General features: G+C 46.7%; 9 protein-coding genes across 9 annotated transcripts; 5 read left to right on the forward strand and 4 right to left on the reverse strand.

Moving 5' to 3' along the window:
* Positions 1-673: 673 nt before the first annotated feature.
* On the reverse strand, positions 674-997 carry N7466_006300 (uncharacterized protein; the record flags this gene model as incomplete). The annotated part of the gene is made up of 1 exon (XM_057165697.1): positions 674-997. The coding sequence occupies one exon, from the start codon at positions 995-997 to the stop codon at positions 674-676; it is 324 nt and encodes a 107-aa protein (XP_057021296.1).
* A 3617-nt stretch (positions 998-4614) lies between these two features.
* On the forward strand, positions 4615-4839 carry N7466_006301 (uncharacterized protein; the record flags this gene model as incomplete). Its single annotated transcript, XM_057165698.1, has 1 exon — positions 4615-4839. One exon carries the CDS (start codon positions 4615-4617, stop codon positions 4837-4839), a length of 225 nt encoding a protein of 74 aa, XP_057021297.1.
* A 1497-nt stretch (positions 4840-6336) lies between these two features.
* Positions 6337-7221, reverse strand: N7466_006302 (uncharacterized protein; the record flags this gene model as incomplete). The annotated part of the gene is made up of 2 exons (XM_057165699.1): positions 6337-6549; positions 6616-7221. 2 exons carry the CDS (start codon positions 7219-7221, stop codon positions 6337-6339), a joined length of 819 nt encoding a protein of 272 aa, XP_057021298.1.
* A 659-nt stretch (positions 7222-7880) lies between these two features.
* On the forward strand, positions 7881-9523 carry N7466_006303 (Zn(II)2Cys6 transcription factor domain-containing protein; the record flags this gene model as incomplete). The annotated part of the gene is made up of 4 exons (XM_057165700.1): positions 7881-7940; positions 7994-8497; positions 8550-8711; positions 8768-9523. The coding sequence occupies 4 exons, from the start codon at positions 7881-7883 to the stop codon at positions 9521-9523; spliced, it is 1482 nt and encodes a 493-aa protein (XP_057021299.1).
* Positions 9524-10570: 1047 nt separating this feature from the next.
* Positions 10571-11074, reverse strand: N7466_006304 (uncharacterized protein; the record flags this gene model as incomplete). The annotated part of the gene is made up of 2 exons (XM_057165701.1): positions 10571-10679; positions 10980-11074. 2 exons carry the CDS (start codon positions 11072-11074, stop codon positions 10571-10573), a joined length of 204 nt encoding a protein of 67 aa, XP_057021300.1.
* A 1590-nt stretch (positions 11075-12664) lies between these two features.
* N7466_006305 (uncharacterized protein) lies at positions 12665-14035 on the forward strand (the record flags this gene model as incomplete). Its single annotated transcript, XM_057165702.1, has 4 exons — positions 12665-13139; positions 13201-13300; positions 13355-13774; positions 13840-14035. The coding sequence occupies 4 exons, from the start codon at positions 12665-12667 to the stop codon at positions 14033-14035; spliced, it is 1191 nt and encodes a 396-aa protein (XP_057021301.1).
* Positions 14036-15291: 1256 nt separating this feature from the next.
* On the forward strand, positions 15292-17132 carry N7466_006306 (uncharacterized protein; the record flags this gene model as incomplete). The annotated part of the gene is made up of 3 exons (XM_057165703.1): positions 15292-15460; positions 15521-16098; positions 16155-17132. The coding sequence occupies 3 exons, from the start codon at positions 15292-15294 to the stop codon at positions 17130-17132; spliced, it is 1725 nt and encodes a 574-aa protein (XP_057021302.1).
* Positions 17133-17919: 787 nt separating this feature from the next.
* N7466_006307 (putative L-PSP endoribonuclease family protein Brt1) lies at positions 17920-18444 on the reverse strand (the record flags this gene model as incomplete). Its single annotated transcript, XM_057165704.1, has 3 exons — positions 17920-17986; positions 18047-18204; positions 18283-18444. The coding sequence occupies 3 exons, from the start codon at positions 18442-18444 to the stop codon at positions 17920-17922; spliced, it is 387 nt and encodes a 128-aa protein (XP_057021303.1).
* Positions 18445-18808: 364 nt separating this feature from the next.
* N7466_006308 (alpha/beta hydrolase) lies at positions 18809-19885 on the forward strand (the record flags this gene model as incomplete). The annotated part of the gene is made up of 2 exons (XM_057165705.1): positions 18809-19218; positions 19276-19885. 2 exons carry the CDS (start codon positions 18809-18811, stop codon positions 19883-19885), a joined length of 1020 nt encoding a protein of 339 aa, XP_057021304.1.
* Positions 19886-20487: the final 602 nt, after the last annotated feature.

Below are 20487 nucleotides of genomic sequence, written 5' to 3' on the forward strand. Positions count from 1 at the left end.
CAATCGACCAAAAAAGGGAACACTGGCTTGTCGAACCACAGTAAGTCCTTGGAGATGCAGACGCCGCATGCGCATGATCGAGCCCAGCTTACCAGATATGGAGGAGACACGCCTTGCATCGGGGGGTTTTATTTATAAAACCCGTGGTGAAATGAAAAGGCTCAACAGGGAGCCTTTGCCTCAGAATAGCGATACACAGATGTGGGGCTCGGCTTTAAGACTGGGCCTTTTGTTGTTAAGTGAAAACCCAAGGAGTTTGTCCTCATAATCGGGCTCTTTTGGGGTGAAAGTCAGGATAATTGCAGGTCACAGAAGAAGATGAGATTGATGTGTCGAGCGGCACCGGAACAACTCTATCACCTATTTTGACGGAAAATGATCCCGAGTCGTCTGAATCGAATAATATAACCCCGTCATATTCATCTGGAGCTGTGGGCAATTATTGAATGTGGTATATAATTTCAAATAAAGCAATCGACTGGTAAAATACCAAATACATAACGTTTCACGGTATCTGGGACGACGCGGTAAATTCAATCGATTGGGTATCATTCATTTTGACATATATTTGACATATAGTCTCTGGACTTTTATTTATACAACATATCCTTGGCATTTCGTATTTCCTTCATGACCTTATAGCTGACCAGAGGAAAAATGGATTTCCCCACTGCTAGCTTCCCTCCCGATACAAGACGCGTTTCATAATTCGTACTTGATCAAAGCTTTCCTCGTAGGCCTTCAAGGCATTGCACATATCACTGCGGTATTTGGTCTCGGATGGATAACAGAAATAGTCCTCGGCTTGTTTGGATGTGGGATGTTTTGCCGAGCAGGAAGAGTATTTGATGGTTTGTGATGGGTCAAGTTGGTTCCCACTACCCGGAGATGGAGGTGGGGATGCGTCGGAGAACTCATCCCATTGGGAGAATTCATTTGGTGTACTCATTGATAAGAATTCACCCCAGAAAACTGATATTTCAGACCAAGTGGGCATGTGGAAGGATTGCATGTCGGATTGACCGATATGTAAAGGAGTGATGGATCATATGTTTGTGCAATCTGGGTATTTCTAATCTCTTCCCTCACTACACATGCATCTAATATATGATTCCCGACTGCATGGGCTGGGGAAAATTCTAACTTCGATGATTCAATGAAAGTTTGATATACTTTTTTCTTTCAATGGGGGGAAATCCTATCATTGGAGTATAAGTGTCCTGTCACTTAAGGACGTGGCTTGATTTTCTTTGTCCTGGGGGAATCCGCCAATAGAGTGACCAGAGAGGGTGTGCAAATAGTGGATGACTTCACGAGGTACCAAAATTTATCAATGACAAGTTTCTATGTTCCTTTTATTCGGTTTTGGGTTTATTGGCTGGATTCTCGGCCCTACCATACATCGGACCAAATTCGGCCGGGATATACAGGAAATGGGGGCTCACAGGTATAGCCGATTATACACATGTGCAGGATTCGTAATATTTTTTTTCAAATGAAACATGGTTACTCAGCTCAGGATAGTTTTGAAATGTGGCACATGAATTGAATGTTTTGATAGTGGCGTACTAATCAGTCCCTTTCGTGAATACTAATCTGCAAGTTAACGGCTATTTTGTTCAGCCTGAATTAATGGGGCAAAATGCATGCCTACAGTACTTTTGTTAGCCACGCCACTAGTGCCAAATTAAATTAATTTCTATTTCTTCGATAATTTGGTCCTGTTCCAAGGCTACAATCAATGACCCGAAAAGGAATTTAGCTAGCATTTATCCTTTGGGAGAAGCACTAACTAACCCCTTATGGTCTTATAAACCCGACGGACTGGGACAAGTAAGGTCTGGCCGGCTCTATTTGGCTCCGGAATAGTAACAAGTTCAAAGAATTTGACAATTCAAGGAAGGGTGGTACTTTTTAGGTACTTTTTCCTTTGTATTCCAGTACCAAATCCCGGTTAAGTCTACATATCACGTAGGACTGACCTGGATTTGGTGATGCATGGTCCAAAGTGGGGATGATACATATTTTAAATACCGTCTTGTACATGTCCTTTTTCACCATGCAATGCTTTCTTGAAGAGACATTTGAAAGGAGAATGTTTAGATATCTGGCAAGGTTATTGCATTCCTTCAAATTTCTCCCCCTTGCAGAGTTCTTGGGAAGACCGCAAATGAGCGAAAGCTAAAGGGCCAAATGTGATTTCAAATTCTCGGCGTCACCACCTTGTACGTGGAGCAGGATACGAGAGGCAAGGAAGGCTTCCTATTGGTCGCGAAATATTTCCAACCAATCAAGTCTCTGACTGGGAGCCCACGGTCCACGGTACACCGCCTGTCATGTTCAATGCGAAACTTGCAACTTGCCAAGTTCACCATTTGAATCAACGACCACCAATTGCAGGGTTCAAAGTTTAGGGAAAAAGTACGCGGTATTTTTCTTCCTGACAATGCTCGGTCAGATGACTGTGGTTACAACAAGATTGTGACCCACAATTCTTCCAAAGATATCGTGGTGCTTGACAGCACCACGCGTCGCGCCACCGATTTTGAGCGGCTTTAAGCCTTTGCTGACTAAGCATGCAGTTACACAATCTTTGAACCTCTACCTGCATGAAACAAGACGAAAAAGAAAAAGACTCGACAATACTTTTGAACAAGCAATTGAAATTTATCGAGCACCGTGTTCTAGCCATGATGGAGCCAGTGGCACTCACCCTCAAGCGCAATCCGATGCCCATCGTTTTGTATGGCGGAAAAGCCACCGGCTGACTAAATACCGAGAGTCCAGAAGATCTAGGCTATTACCCCGCAAAATCTTGGGTTAGCCCCACAGAGAACAGCTGCGAACGATATACTATCATTGGGAGTACGGATACCTCGAACCCTGCGCGGGCTATAACTCTGCATTGCAAGTTGGCATGATGGTGAATGTCCTCCAGGCACGTGGACTGACGTTCTCTCGCTGATCAAAGAGTAAGCATACTCAGAGCCAGGGGAGTGTACATCTTCTGGTTAAAGGGAGTCGCTGGAACATAATTCAGCACGATATATCATTGTTCTTCCATCATAAGCTCCAGATCTGAAATACGCGAAGAACGGTCCATTCGTGACCATTGGCCTGCCGGTGAAGAATTCCATCGCCTTGCTCAATTATCACTTCCCGTGTTCATTTCCACCGGTACTACATGTCGTATATTACCGGATCCTCAGTGCAATCCAGCTGAAAGTCTTGCTGAAATTCTTGCTCGTTGAGGTAGCTCATTGCAATATTCCACAACTTATCATCTCACGTTAACTCGTGCTCTGGAATGGCCAAAGTCAGGCAAGAACAGCGTTCAGTTCACGATTTCAAGAAATCGTGGGTACGATTGTGGTCCTTGAGAGCCCCCTCTCACTTATTTCACTTTCTAGGCTTCTCGGATGTACTGAGGAACTTATGGCTATAACACTCAGCACACTGCACTTCGTTGTCAATATGCCGACAACTGTCAGTCATTGCAGTGGCAGTTTCTCCCAATGGGGAAATCGTGGCATCAAGATCTCTTGACGACGCTATTCGGCTATGGGATGCAAATACGAGCGTTCATTTGAAGACTCCCCGAAACTTGGCCCCGCTGAAATGGGTTGATGTTGTTTTTTTGCTTGAGATTTGCCAATCTGCAGGATACCTGGCCTTCAGCTCTGGTAGCAGGGTGGTCTATGTCTGGCATTACAACACCAATTGGAATGCATCAGCAGATGGATGGCTGATGGCACGCCTCCGACTTCCATACGGTGCGCAACCATTCAGATTCTGTCTGACCGGATTCACTCATTGGCATTTTCTCGCGACAGTCAAATTATTGCGGTAAGCTTGTCGACCCCCACTGTTCTCTCATCGGACATTGCTCTATTTGCAATGAGCCTGTCGCAGCACAGTATTTTATTACAGAGCCTTAGTCTATTGCGCGGTTTTGAGAAGGTCATCGCACTTCTTGGGGGAAGCCACCACTCTCGAATTCTCCGAAAATGACTTTTACTTAAGGGCTGATCAAGAGATTGTGCCTACTAAAAGGCCACCTCGGTTTGGCCCCAAGGATAAGCTTGACCGTTGTGCTAACAACTAATTCCCACGGGAATAGGAGGTGTTCATTCATAACGATGAATGGATAACCTAAGGTGAGAAAGCGATGCCGCTTCCCCCTGAATGTCGAGCTATCTGTTTTTCAGGACAAGGGAAAAAAACTAGCACTTGGCTACCACTCGGGACGCATTTCCTTTTGGGAGGTTCACACGGAGCACCTGAATTGTACATACTACTTGCTCAATAATTGGAATGTGCATATACTCAGTACCTGAGATAGGTATTGGACATATTGTACTCTCTGCTCAGTGACTACTTCTATCATTATTTCCCAGGTTATTTCTTCATCTCCGCACTCAAGTGATTGATCCACAGCCGATTTGACATTTCTTACCCTACCCCCCTCCCCCTTCCTAAGAACAACCTCCTACTTCCGAATATCTCAACAATCACTCTCCTGCTCCGCTCTATCTCCTTTTGGTCTCACTTTGAGTTGACCTACACCTCACCAACGGTAGTTCAAGACATGGGAGCCGACCCTAAAACGAAACCATGCAGCGCGATCTGCAGAAGAGGAACCGATCAAGGACATCCGGCGATGAATCTGGCTCGCTAAGCAGACAAGATAGATGGCGAAAAGGACTCAGAGGCAGCAGTGATGATGAAGGAGAATTGACTGAAGATGGTTACTCAGATGAGGATCTCCGAATTGGTGGTCCGGACCTCTGTTATCTTCCAGCAACAACCAGTACCCCTTACCAAGAGTGCACTGCATAGGAAACTTTCACTGGTCAGCTCTTGAGACCTCACTCTTCACAACAATATCCGCAAAGTCTGGAACAATCATCATGTTCAAAACCGGACTATCGAAGTTGTTGAGCGGCGTTCGGTATTCAATACCAGGCCAGAGGCGGTCACAACACTGCTTATTATGGCACAGAGGGAGATTATCGATGGCAACTGGTTGCAGTGTGTCTGCGATCTCCGATGCTTTCTCCACGATGAAAGCTTGCCGCTTCCCTCATATTCCCGTCGAGATCTCGGATCCTCGGTCATTCATGCCACCTAACCCTGATTTTTGACTACTCACGGGGGAGATTATATAGAGAGAGAGAAGCATGACAGCAATGGAACCCGCGCGAAATAGCGTCCAGATTGACAGCCAACTTCCTCGCCGGTTCAGTCCACGAAGAGCAAGTTTTCGTGAGTGACGAGCGAGGTGTACAAGGCAGACTCGAGGGACGAGCAGGAATAGCTCTAGGAGGTGTCTTCGGGGCCCAGAACCATGATCTTAAGCTAGGTGCCTCTAAGGGTTCTTTGTCGCCGTATCGAAGGATACAAAAAAGCCCCTGACTTTGTGCTTATTACCTCGGCTCCCGAAACAAATGTTGTTGGAGATAAGACCCGAGCAACGGGCTCGGGTCGCATGAAAGGGAATATATGCTATAAAGAACCAGATGGCTCATGGATCCCATCAAATCCTCCTCCAACCGACGATACATGGCCTTCTGTTGTAGTTGAAATTGCATACTCTGGATCATCGCGAAGAAGTCAAGGTTCCCTGGAAACGCGAGCACAACCTAACGAAGTTGATCACTGAGTTTGAGTCTGGGCCTGGGTACACGCAAAAGTTTTGGCTTTAGAGTACAAAAACGTTCCCGTCTATCAAAGAGCATTCGGACCCCCCGATGAGCTGGCCTTAGACGACGTTGGCACTCTTTATGCAAAGATGACTCAACCGCGTGTGGACCTCAGGACGAAAACGCCTCCTTAAAACGCGCGCTGCCTATCAAATATTTCGAGCACCGCTTACCGACGCTGTGGCATTATCAGAGTATACTGTGGTAGGAAGTAAATCTACCTAGCCGCTAAATCAAAATGCACATTTACTTCAACCTTCAACTTCAACCTTACCCCTAACTACCGTACCGCATGCAACTCAATCCCCGCCAGATCTTTTTCACCTTTTAAAATTCCCCCCTTCTTTCTGTACTTCCAAGATCTCTCCAAAATTCACAATTTTTCACAATCAAACAGTATATGTAAAAAGACTCGGACTTCTTTTTTACAATACAAGCTTACAATATATCATAACCTTGAAAGACCTCTGTAACTTCAATTATTTACGTGCACCCGATGCATGCTAAAAATCCAATACAAGGAAGTGAATCCGACATACCGCATTAGTTCATCTGCATAAACCCATTCACAAAAATATATGATAACCGAATCAAATACAACATTTACCACTTTGACGAATATCTTAGATCCGAATCAAACTTTGAGGTCTCGTAGATGCCTTGTTCGGAGCCCTACCAAAATCAAAGTGAGTGTCGCCAAGACCTCAGGGAGGAACATCAACACAACGCGCACAGCAATCGACCCATCTATCGGACTGAGATCTTTCTTCTGAGTGCAGACCGCGACCAGAGTATAGATAACACGAATTCCGATAAACAAAAGTGCGATAAACGCGCCTTGCAAAAGCTGCGACAAAACATGTAGTTAGAATACCGCCATTGAAGAAAGAAACTCGATGTGCGGATCACATACTGCAGTACTGCTTTGATAGGCCTGATCATGCGTCGCATCCTTGCCTGAACGCAGCGAAAAGAGCGACCAAAAGACCTGGAAAGCCCAAAGCACTACAATAAGTGCAGACCCGGCTTTCCAAAGCGCGTAGCTGTCTGGTTTCACGTGGCCTTCGTATATGTTCAATGCGCCGACGACAGACAGGGACACGGCGGTTGCCATTGTGGCTGTGGAGCCGACTATAACAGACCAGCCCAGCAAGTCGTTCTTTGATGGGTAGCGGTATACTCGACTGTTGAAGCACGAATGGATGTTGTTAGTTGCCGGCGTACGAGAAGCTGCAAATGGACACACGAGGAGGGATATTGCATATTTAACGCACGCTTCATGAATCAATCCGTCAACACTCAGAAGCAAAGGTGAGATTCCGACGCTTTGGATAATGTTGGCGGCGAGACTGTTCCTGTCGTGGACACCGAGGGCACCGCCGATGATTCGTGCCACGCAAAAGACGCTGAGATAGTACCAAGGTAAGAAACCGGTCCATCTGTGGGTTATGAAAATGTATGATATGACTGGGAAGAGAATGAGGTAGACCGCGAGGTCAGCTGGAAAGATTCCGTTCATCTCGTTGTTGGTAGTATATATCCGATGCAAATCAATGGAATTGATGGTGCAGGTGGTGGTGAATGGTGATCAATGACCTAGCACTATGGAGTAAGAGACAAGACTTGAGGAGACACAACGCATATATAGTGACCATTTTCGATACATCGACAAAAATTTGAAATTTTTTCCAAGATTCAAGCTATGAAGCCCAAATTGGTATGTGGTTCGGAGAAATAAGCATTTGATGGATTTGATCTCGAAATGGGGTGCGCTTGTCTCAATCCGGCATAGAATCTCCACACCTGGATCTTTCCATGGAATCTGATTTGCGATAGGCAACAATGTAATCCAAGTAAGCCCAATGGCGCCGAGTGGCAGCTTAACTCCGGGCTGATCTCGGCCTAAGCCTGGGGGCTGAAAAATGGGCTGGAAAAAAAAAACAACTGCGCCTGGTTCCCGCCAATCTCACCCAATCAACTTCTTATCAACTCACACCCCCACTACGGCTGCCTTGTACCGACACCAAGCCACAAGGGGGCTTAGTACTTTCTACCCCTCGTCATTTCCATTTGGCAGATTTAAAAACAAGACGCCGCTCCAACTTAGCGCCTGAGCCCCATCAACCTCGTGTTTCCGAACCCCTTACCCCTTTAGGGAAAGCCGATCGTCATCTCTTTATGGTTTACAGAGGAAAGCCTGCGCTTGGCTGTGCGTGGTGTCGGAAGCGTCGACTAGCAGTAAGTGAGCGGTCCAGCGAATACTTGTCATTCGTCATTGACCAGATCTGTAGTGCGATCGGAAAACCCCGTGTTCGCAATGTGTAAGAGCGGACAAGCAGTGCGGCGGATATCATGATCCAAACACACTGAGGATTTATGACCAGACCAAGGAAGTTGCGGTGAAGGCCCAGGGCCGCAGTGTGGTTGTACGCGGATCGAAATCGACAACAGCAAACACACCCATGCCATTCAAATTCGTTTACGAGCCCATCTCAATAGATGAACGCGCTACATCTCACATTTTCACTTATTACGTGGGCAAGATCGGCGGGCGGGGGCTGCTCTCTTTTTTGCCCGAGCTGCTGAGCACGGACCAATCCGGTACACTTCAAGCTGCAGTCAAGGCTATTGGACTTTCAAGCATGTCGAGGATTCATAATTTGCCGGATTTGCGACGGTTGGCGAGCGAAGAATATAGCACAGCCCTGATGTCACTCAATAAAGCTTTGCAAAGTCCAATAACGGCGAAGTCCGACTCTACCCTTGGAACCGTTGCAATGCTTTCCATGTATGAGGTGAGATTCCCGATCCGACCACCAATTCACTCTTATCTAACCATCGAAACAGATTGTTGCCTGTCACGATATGATGTCAGGCCGGGGATTCGATATAATGGATCGCTGGTTAAATCATGTCGAAGGAGGCATGCGACTTCTCGAGTTGCGAGGCGTCGACCAATTGAACACCACTGCCGGAGTGGAATTATTCACAACAGTGCGGTTGCAGACTGTGAGTACCACTTCTACAAATAATCCGGCGTTTAGATGCTAATATGAAGATTCCAGGCAATCAGCGGAGTTTTCTTCAGACACAACGGTTATAATACACCCTCAATAGCAGCAATATCGCAAGTTGCGCGTACTCGGCGAGACGCTGTCACTCAGCCGATTGAGGATTTCTACAATACACTAATTCAGTTTAACGATCTTGCTGGCGAGGTCAATGATGACTGTTCAAATTTCACAGTTGAAAATCTAGGCTCCTACATCGGGAGAGCTCTACGCCTAGATGCTGATTTACGGTCATGGGCAATGTCACTCGGCCCAGGCTGGTCCTTCACCACCGTGACAGAGCCCAATTTCAACAGTAGCGATGACACGCAATTTCCTATGAACGGAGGCAATTATCACATCTACAACAACGTCAATCTTGCCTCGATGTGGAACCACTATCGTCAGACACGGATTGTTCTCCACGAGATGATCCGAGTACTGGCGTTGTACCTATCGGAGCTTCGAGATTCATCGGAATGTCAACAAACCATACTTGAATCTGCTGCCATAAGTAACCAGATGGTGAATGATTTATGTTCGAGTGTACGGTATCATTTCATGTCCGATGAAGCTCGCTTTGGGGGCGCCGTCCGTCTGCTATGGCCATTATTCCTTGCAGCTGGTGTTCGTGGCTTGAATCCCGAGATCAAAGAGTGGATTATTAAAATACTATCCCTGATTAGCAAGGCCATGGGTATACAGCAGGCTGCCGTCATGTCGCAGCTTCTACGGGAGGGACGCTTAACAAACCTCATTCCTGGAACATAAATTGTGGCAATTGATTTCAATGTAATATATATTCATCTGGCAAATCAAGGGAATTTCGCTGTACATTTAAGATTCGAGATTCGGTAGTTGAACTGAAGCAATACAAAAACGAAAAAAAAAGTAAATACAGTATGTATTTAAAGTGTGGAACGAATGAACTGATTCCTGCCCTGATTCTTTTAGCGATGTCCAAAAGAAACATTGAATGCGGCTCCATACCTCAAGTTCTCAGGTCAAGTATTTCCGTTCGGGTCAACACGACCAATTTCATACTGATTCATCGCCGGGACCGGAATCGAAGCCTGCGACCTTTTCTCTGCATCAGCAGAGTGTGGCACTGGTCCGTTCGCAGCTTCGGCTGCTAGACGCTTGTCACGCTTCTTCTTGAGGAAGTAAAAGGTAAGGCACATGTTGGATTGTCTCCCACGTGTGCTTCTTTGTGAGGCAGAAATATAATGTACAAGAATAATATTGAGGAAATTCAAGTTCCGATATTGTTGAGATGGGAAGTGCTCGGTAGAATGTTTAATGGAGGCTTGATCTAAGTACAGGCCAGTAGATCGGGATTCCAGCCATTTATACCCATTGATGATGTATGCCAAAAATCTGGCCCCCAAAGATTTCCGGGGCTTTGGAACAGGCCAGAAACAGCATTTGGGATGTTGAACTATTGGAGAACCAATCTCTATCATTGAACAAAACTATCATTGAAAGCACCGCTGAACCTGGGAGGCTCTAACGCGCTTTGGGTTGCAATCCGTTGGCATAGAAGTGGATCTGACTCCATCCTTTTCGAACTGCTAACCGGATTAAGCAACCAGTTCAGAACTTTCCAAGGTTATTGTGGGGCCTGTGGATCCCTTCACGACAGAAGATCTACATCGCTGTCATAACATCCCAATTACCCAATATGGATGGCTTCTAAAATGCTCATCATTATTTAAAAAAAGAAATGACGATGCGGCGCCAACCCAGAATCAACAGCTTAGAACTTGTCGCTAAGCCTCAGGGGCGCCGATCAAGTACCTGCCTAATCGTGGTTGTCCTTCAAGTGGGTATGAGCTCGACCAACCATGCCCACAAGAACTCACTGCCAGTACCCAGCATATCGAGGGCAAGAGCAGTAGACTGGCCCTTTGGGCCCGATCGGCCCAAGCTCGGATAGAAATTTATAACGTAAAAAACCCTAACGGAGTTCTCCAGAGTGCAGATCCCCCCCCCCCCCCCCCTCCTGTACATCCCACACACATAACATCCATAATAAAAATCAAGAATATATCATCACTCTTGCCACGGCCTCCAATATGAAAATATAAAGTAGGTATTGGGCCGATTCCGGATGGGGGCTTAAATAAGCAAAGTAAGAATCTGGGAGTGAAAAAGCGTAACATAATCAGTTTTTGTTAAATATGAGCCTCACTCGCTGTTTGAGCTAGAGGCTTGTCTGCGGACTTACCGTAAAGCATACTGGTATGGTGATATAGGAAGATCTTGAAATCGAAACGAAGTTGTTCTCGGTTTTCTCCGGTTGGAGAAAGTGGTTGCGTTCATGTTGCAGATAGGGAGGTGGCTTGGGAGGATGAGGAATTAAGGATAGTAGTGATCAAGATGAGATGAGGAGGGGAAAATGGGTTGCGGCTGGATGAAGAGTAATCATTGATTGAAGTGGTAAGAAGTGAGAGTTGGGGTCAAAGTGATAGGAGAACTGGGGAGGGGAAGTTGTAAGAGAAGAGAATCACGAGGAGTAAGTTAGATTGAGACTTGAGTGATCGAAATCGATAATATTGAATTGATCGCGGGGCAGAAGATTGTTGTGTTTGGTAGAGAGAGGGAGAGAGAGAGAGTAGTTGGTTGAAAAGCTGTTCTTTATGGTTTGAACTTCTCTCGGAGTGGATCACATATAAATATATTGAAACGAGGATCTTCATATCAGTCCGCGTCGGCATAGAAGATGAATAGCTTGAGACCAGCATGGTGATGATGATATTGATCAATCGATATCGGAGGGTGGACATGCAAGGTAGAGATGTCCGCGGAGCTATATCCCTAGCATTTGCCAGTGGTAGACAATGTTGAGGTAAAAAATAACATTTGGAAAGAGCCGGGTTCGAACCCGGGCTGCATTGATTTCCCTATGTACTTCTCCGGAATGTTGCGAATAGCTTCGCATGCATCAGTCCAGAAATCGACCCGCCGCGATACTCTCATTTTTCCCCACCACATAGTCGAATTTAGATTCAAAAAAGAAGCGATTATTAAAAATTAACTTGGTTGATTATAAAAAAACGGCAAACATCAACCCCAGAGGGACCCCCCCCCTCTGGCGGCATATAGCCACCGGGGGGAGATCTGCTCTGGGGGATGTTTCCCATGTGACTGACTACCCACCAGTCCGTCCGTAACAATCGCTAACATCTTTTCTAGACCCTGCACGGAGTAGTTCGAGAGCACACCTCCAGCTACCTCGCACGACAGCAGTCATTAACGGAGTCCGGTCGTAATGGTTCGGTATATGAGGATTGGCATCATAGGCACAAAGCAAAGAGATGGACCTGGGCCAGTCCATGACCGTAGTTGCGTAGAGAACCGTCCATCCGTCCTCATCCACGACGTCTTTATCCAAGATGTACTTCAGGCAGAGTGCCTGTAACGATATTGACCTGTACCGAAATACCAAAAATATTATCGGATCAGAATCGGTGGGTTGAAAGTTAGGATTTGCGTCATGTTTGATCAGAATCTTTGTAATGAGCGGAGGATCACGACGATGAGGATCATCATCGGAGGGGTTTGGTAGAATCCTCCTTTTAAGTTTTTCTTGAAGAACCCCATACTGCGTGTGCGGTCTCAATGCCCAGAGGGTTGGCTTGGTCCGAGAAACGTATAGCATTTCTGTCATTCGATAGTGCTAACTGGCACTACTGATGAGCGTGAATTTGGGAAATCCAGTCTGGTATCTCAGGATATCTCCGTTGTGTACACATCCACCGCGGTTGATCTGCCAACAGGCCCTTATTTTCTTCATGGCACCAACATTCACCAAGCCTAGCGGCTTTACCCCGATTATCTAGATGCATTCATTTTTGGTGTTTTGCCAGACAATGTCTTCCAACCCGAAAGATTCGTTACTAGCACCCTCAAATGGAATCGTGGTGCAAAGATAGGAGTCCATACCCTAACAATGTTAATAGATTCAATCCTACCAGCTCTATCAGTGATGATGGGATGTGGAAAGAGGTCCCAGTGCCTAGTCGTCTCTATTCGCGCCCTTCGTCAGAACGCCCACTTGCAGGTGTTCGGGTGTCCTTGAAAGATATATTCCATCTCAAAGGATCCAAGACTACTATGATGAGTCGTGCATACACAGCACTATACCCAGCGCAAGAGAAAAGCGCATCGTATGCTCAGAAGCTGATTGACCTGGGGGCCATAATTGTTGGAAAGACGAAGATGACTCAATTTGCTTCCTCCGATGAGCCTACAGATCAGTGGATTGACTTTCATTGCCCAGTAAACCCCCGTGGCGATGAATACCAAAGCCCGTCTGGAAGTTCTTCCGGTGCAGCCGCAGCATTGGCAGGGTACTCGTGGTTGGATTCTTCTGTCGGAGGTGACTGTAAGTCCCTTGAACTGAAGAGTTGCCATTTGAATTAAGGTCCTGATCTTCAATACCACAGCTGCTGGTAGTATTCGAGCACCTGCAACCTGTAATGGGCTCTTTTCTATCAGGCCGTCTACCGAATCCACTTCTATGGATGATATTGTTGTCAATTCTCCGTGAGCACTCTCAACAAATTTCGAGGAAACTTTCTGTCTAATGAGCAGCCTTAGCCATTTCGATGTGGTTGGATTGTTCGGCCGCAGCCTATCGGACCTTCATCATATTGCCTCTCGTACTCTGAATCTTAGCGATGGCTCGACCTCATTCCCAACGAAGATCATCTATCCGCTTGACTTTTCCCCCCATAGCAACCCTCAGCATCAGGCGATGGTAGAGGAATTCGTTGGGGTCCTCGAGAGCTTCTTGGGCACTAAGAGAGTTGAGATTAGCCTCGCGGACAGATGGGAAGCATGTCCCCCATTGGAGGCGAATGGCAAGCCACTGAAAGAATACCTGGCGAAGGCTGGAGCTCACAATCATCTACATAGAGTGCATTCTGGTCTATGTGCTATGACTACTACCATGGATTTGACGACTTTCGATCCGAGTACAAAACAAAATTTGGAACAATCCCTTTCGAAGGTCCAGTTGTGAGCTATAGATGGTAAGCTTTCGGCCCTCGATGAGCGAACGATTTTGACAATTGGTGTATTAGGGGAATTGGCAAGGAAGTTACTGCGGAAGAGTATGCCGCATACCGCCAAGAATTGAAAGTGTTCCGGACATGGTTTGTGGACAATATCTTCGCCCGGGATCCAGATACTCTGTCTGATGCGATTATGATCATGCCATATGGCTCCGCCAACCCAAAATATCGAGATAGGCCTAATGGGTTGTTTCCCACTCCTTAAAATTCGACATGATTGCGCGAGAGCTAACAATAACCAGGAGTCCATCAAGTGCCAATACCATCGGCGAAAAGTTCATCTCTCCCGTTCTAGGGATTCCTCAGCTCTTGCTACCCTGTTAGTACTTTGAATTCAGATTTTCTTCTCTTTACCAAAATATTCAAATGTTATGTAAGCGACGCTGGAGATTTCAATCACTAACAAATTCCGTCCACAGTTGGGCAAATGCCTTATCAATCACGGATCTCGGGCAGACTGGAGCACAGGCCCATAGGAAGCACTATCCTAGGCGCAAAGGGAAGCGACATTATGCTCATCAAGCTAGCGAGCGCTGCATTCCAAGCCGCTTCGTGGCCCACGAAAGTTGATGTTGGGAGATATATGTTTCCCTTGGCGGACAATATCCGTAATGTCGCTCCTGTCCGTGAATCCTCTAGTCAACAAGGGCTTCTACAGCTGCCAATAGGGGCGCCGAATTGCAGATTGTAAGGATAGGCCAGCACATATGAGGAGTCACACATACGCACGGTGAACTTGAATTTTGTAAAATTTGAATGGACTTGGATACAAAACAGCCAATCTTTGATCTGGCCGTCATGTTCTTGCAATATATCAGAGTACTAAAGTGGAAGAGTTGTTATCTCAAGTGCTGTCACAGGTATTTTTTTTTTTCGCTAGCGCATGCTGCAATTCATGGTCACGAAGAGGATGAGAACCAAAAAAAGACCCTATATTTGAATGCGCGTTTGGAGTACTGCCTTGGGAATTGACAGGAAGATAGTAAAGTTGGACAAGAAAAGCGAAATAAACCTCAAAAATTCGTTTCTTTAATGCTACTTTCGTGCTCGGTAATGTCTGAATGGCGTGACAAGGCATCGCTCATACTACCCTGGTCAGCACATGAGCAGCATTCTGCCGTTCGGGGTGTTGATAACCAGAAAAACAACCAATCTCACATCATGTTAGATGCCACCACACTCACTAAAATTCCATGAGAGCTGAAGTTTTCGTTTTCGTTTGCGACGCTCGGAAGGAGCAAGGCGAACCGATCCATTTCTTTAGACATCATCACAAAACTCAGCTACCGCCGCCTACCGGCGAGCCCGTGTGATGGCTCATCGTACGCGCCGGATGCGTTCCCCGATGCAACATATAGGGGTATTGAGTTCACTCAGCGCCACATAAGAGCAACAAGACCGGCATCACCGAGTCTCACGTTTAGCAGACAGAACTCCAGTTCACCACTGCCAAAATCCACGATGTTTGAGCATTGGTGGCGGAGCGGGCACCAATCAGTGGTGACTATTCCAGGTGTGCGCGAAAATCTAGGCTGGAAATTTAAGGCGAGGGAGCTCGGAGCCGACGCCATCGTGGTCTTCAGCTGCCCCACATGGGCCACATCTGCAGGAACCAGTTTGAAGAACCTAAGTAGTTCAGTGGAGCCGACATGTGGGGCGGCCCGTGCCGAACTACTAACGACAATTTCAGGCGAGATAGCCAAATTTGGAATACTTGCAAATCGAGCAACTATTGTCGAGACAGGAGGCCCAAACACCGAAAGGCTAGATAAAGAGGCACATTTCCCATCGGAAATTCTTCCAGACAGCAAAGACAATCACAATCATTTCAAAGGTCTTCAGTTTCCATTGGACAGAATCATCACAATGGCTCCTTCCACAATGTCAGCTTCCTCCCCTGTTACCAGAAAGCGAAAGGGTCTTGCTGACTCTCCCAGCAGCGCAACGGATAATACCAGTGCCATAGCCAACGCCAAGGCTGTCGTTGTTGCCAACGGCACCAACGGCACCAACGGCAATGGTGTCTCTAAGACTAGCAAGGTGTCAAAGGATATTGTTACCAGCCAGACTGTCTTGAACGTGAAGTCCAAGACAGAGATGAGAATCCAGACCGAAATTCGCGAGTTCAACTGCGTGAAGCATGTAAAGCCAGCCGACTTTCCCGAGGTGATCAGCGCTTTGCCATTCCCCGAGGAGCTTAGTGGATTGGTTGCCTGGACTGATGCCTTTGTCGAGCGACTGGGCTCGATAGCCATGGCGGAGAAAGAGGTAAGATTTTTTTTGAGCATTTGGTGATCTATCCCATTAACATTGATGTGCAACAGCAAACTACTTTCCAACGGAGCACCATTGACCGTATCAACAAAGAGAAATCCGATCTCCACGCCCAGATTGCGAAACTCAAGGCCGAAAATCACCGCCTCGTTGACGCGAAAACTCACTTGCAAAGCGAGAATTCTCAGCTCAATGCTCGTAACAGCTTCCTTGAGAAGCAACACCAAGACGATGTCAAGCAGATCTCGATCTGGGAGAAGAAGAGCCATAAGGATGTCGCTAAGATCTGTGCCCTGATTCACAAGAATGAGGGTTTGGAGAACAGCATCAAGAGTCTAAAGGCGACGATCCAAAGACACATTGACCATCACAAAGGAGACGAGGCATCGCGCACGGCCTTGCTGGAAGTTTTCAAAGCTTGGGTGATTGCCGAAGAAGAAGAAGACCGAAAGCGAGATGAGGAAAATAGAAGCCTGAGCACGCAACTTGAGGCCCAGCGCACTGCCACAAAGGAGGCCATCGCGGCTCTGGACGCCGCTAAGCTAAGACTTCAGGAACTCGAGGAAAAGAATGCGGGTCTCGTTACCAAGTCTGCGCAGTATGAAGAGCTCATCAAGACGCTCCGCGAGCAGCTGCTTGCCTCTGAGGAAAAGTACCGAGTCGCAGAGGCTGGAAGAGTGACTCTGCAAGGAACGTGCGAGGGATTGAACCAAAAGCTAGCAAGTTCCTTGAAAGAGAATGAGAATCTCCTTCTGCAATTGCATGATGCGCAGTTGAAAATCGTGGCAGCCAAAGACGAGGTGCGCAAGGCAGAGGATCATGCCAAGAAGCACTGGCACGTTCTTGAGTCCATCCGTGTTGAGGGCAGTTGGGCTCGGACTGACGAGGGTGATGATTGTGAGACGTTGCTGGCGCCACACATTATCTACTGCCCTGCTGGCGAAAAGTTTTCTGAGACCATCCCTACCCAGACCACTGTCGCTATGGCTGAGCCCGTCGCTGATGTCCAGAACCCAGTCACCAACTAGCAGGTAGTTGAGAATAATTTGGGTTGGGTGGTTCGAAGACTTCAAATGTATCAAATGTTACTCTTGGTTTCTTTTATGTTTTTTGCTTTCTCCTTTTAGGTGATTTTCATTGTTTCATTAATTTTTGACTGTGCTTTTTCCAGTGGTATATTATAGCTATTCAATTCTTTCTTTTATTGATTAATACACGATTTCTTATTTTTGCAATATGAGCAGCCTAAGATAAAACCCTCGGGTTTAACAAAAAATTTTCAACATCTGAAGGTTGAAACTGAGATTAAAATTGAATCTCGCCGTCAATCTAAAAACATTGTTTCAACCCGAAACGCCTAGGAAATCACCAAGATCAGTGGGGTCCCTGATCGACCTGAAGAGAAGCGGGGAAGAGGCCCTGCGTAGTCTCCAGCTTATGTAATGAAGCATTGTAACGGGTGTGCTGTGCAAGCTGGTATCCATGTTGGGTGGAATTGAGTGGTTTGTGAATGTTTTAGTTAATTGTGTAGATTGCGACCAGGCAGGGGACTATGCGTGGACGGAGCACTTCAATGCACCTGGAATGGAGGGTATTTGGCTACAGCGATTGCTACTCTGGCACTTGCGGAGGAACCACCGTGTGATGTGAAATGGTGGTTTATATGTGAGACTTTTATCTTTCTATGGCTAGTAATGGGTTGGTTTGTCGAGTGAAATTGGATGGTCAATTTTATCATGCGCCCTCTAAACTCCATATATAATGGACCCGATGTTTGGTGATGCAGCAGTACCCACTAGCAATACCTCAACGCAGCTATAAAGTAGCAACACATTCGATTTCCACGTCGGTGTTTAACGGTAGTGTCTTCACCGCAACACATCTAAGAAAAGTAGGCTTTTAGTAAATAATCCGGCCCAGAGCAAGATGTTTCATGACGTACGTTCGACAAGGTTTAATATCACCCCAGTAAAGGGTATAGACCGAGTTCATTTCCGCGAAGTCGTCCATGTTGGACAAGAAAACATTGACTTTGACCACCTTGGTGATGTCGGATCCAGAAGCTTCCAGAACCTTTGTGAGGTTCTTTATGCATTGATGCTGGAGTCATAGGATGTCAGTGCTTGAAATTCAAGGACAAAAGAAAAATCGCTGTGGAGAACAATTTAATGGACATACCGTGTGCGCTTTGACATCGCCATCAATGATCTTGCCAGTCGTAGCGTCCATGGGTACAGAGCCAGAGCAAAAGACAAGACCGTTGGCAACTATGGCTTGCGAGTAAATGCCCGGCAAAGGTGGGGGTGCATCTTTGGTAAGAACGGCTCGTTTTTCCGACATATTGAATGGGCTTTTTTCGATGAGAATTTTTATCTTGTAATTCCATTCAACTGTCTGACTCGCAGGTACTTAAGTACCTCCGACAAGAAATCTTTGAGCTTCAAAAACCAAATTTCTGGTTTGGATGCAACTCTACCCACGCATCCCTCGTGCCCCACTCAGGAAGCTGATCACTTTTCACCCCCACGCAAGATGTGGGGGTAAGTATGGAATGATTGAAACTTCATAATAAAGAGATAAGTTCACATTGATCAGCTATAAGTACCAGGGGAGTGACCATTGTCTATACACAAAGTAAAACAATCTTGGAAAACAAAATAAAGAAGTCAAGACACGCTGCCAATATTCAACGTGATCAGCCATCATGTCTGTCGCCAGCGCCCCTCAACCGCCTTATCCCATCCATGAGTCCGTCCGCGATAAATTAAGCCCCGAGTATGTCTCATTCTACAATCAATACATTATCAACAACCAGCAAGTCCACTACCAGCCCGTGAAAGCATCACGCACAAGTGGCACTCTTATCCCAGGGGGTGGCTCATTGCTCACTGTGGGGAACACAGAGGACATCTCCATTCAACGCAAGGAAACTCCCGGACCCGACGTGAAGGTACGCTGTTTTACGCCTGCAGGAGGAATACCAAAGGGAGGTTGGCCGGTGTTGTTATATTTCCACGGTGGCGGATGGGTCCTTGGAACGATCGACACCGAAAACACGGTGTGCACCAATATATGTGTTCGCTCAAACTGTGTCGTCGTGACTGTCGACTACCGGTTCGTACCATTTCCCACTTTGCAGAATTGTCTCGACTCTAACTGAACCACACACAGTCTCGCACCCGAACATCCCTGGCCAGCCGCGGTCCATGATAGCTGGGAAGCCTTCCAATGGCTAGTCTCCGATGGTGTTTCTTCACTCAACATCAACACGTCCAGGATGGCCGTAGGCGGGTCCTCTGCTGGAGGAAATCTCGCGGCAATCGTCTCGCAGAAAGCCCTCAAACTATCTCCACCCGTCTACTTCAAGTCCCAGGTACTCTCTGTCCCTGTGACCGATAACACGGCAATGGTCGCCAGCAACAGAACATATGCGTCGTATGAGCATACAGCGGCTCTGCCGGCGGAAAAGATGCTCTGGTACCGAAAGCACTACCTGCCCGAGGAGAAGGATTGGGCGCACCCCGAAGCTAGTCCCCTATTCTACAAAGGTGACTGGTCACGGCTTCCACCTGCGTTGATTTTAGTCGCTGAGCTGGATGTGCTGCGCGCGGAGGGCGAGCAGTATGGAGACAAGTTGCGCGCTGCTGGTGTAGCGGTGGATATACAGGTCATGGCTGGAATGCCCCATCCTTTCCTCGCGATGGATGGTGTGTTGAAGGAGGGGAAAAGGGCGATTACTTTGATGTGTGATACGCTGCGCAAGGATCTCTGGCAGGAATAAGATTAGGCTAGAGCTAGTACGCTTTGCAATGTAACATGGGCAGCTTTTCAAAAAAAAAAAAGAGTCTTACGTGTGCGATAATGACTGAGAGGTTATTTGGAATCTGGGATTGATTTCCTAATTTCTTGTCAATATAGTCCACATTAAATGATGTTCTAGTACATACGACCATAGGGTGTGTAGAACAGGGCTTCCCGTCCGCTCAGCCGTACTTAAGCCACACGCCGGTCAGTTAGTAGTATGGTGGGTGACCACATGCGAATCCTGACTGTTGTATGTTTTTTTTTTCTTGTCTTTTAGTCATCTGGCAAAAGACTCCTTGCCGCTCTACATTTCAGGATATTCAGGCGTCAGGCCTGAATCAGAAGAGGACGTGCGGCTGCCGATAGCCCTCACCCCAACGACACATCCGAATTTCAACTTTCAAATGTTCAGACCGGCAGAAGGTAAATTAAACCTAATTCCAAATTCATATTTATTTTTGAACTCCATTATATGCAGTCAATCCTACATTATATATCAATTGATTGAATCCTTAAACTCCGTTATAGGTTGAATCCCTCCAACTCCTTCTATTTGAAATCCTTGAACTCTATTCAAAA

This window comes from Penicillium verhagenii (genome assembly GCF_028828195.1).
Source record: "Penicillium verhagenii strain IBT 33310 chromosome Unknown utg000006l_segment0_segment0, whole genome shotgun sequence".
Taxonomy (NCBI): Eukaryota; Fungi; Ascomycota; class Eurotiomycetes; order Eurotiales; family Aspergillaceae; genus Penicillium; species Penicillium verhagenii.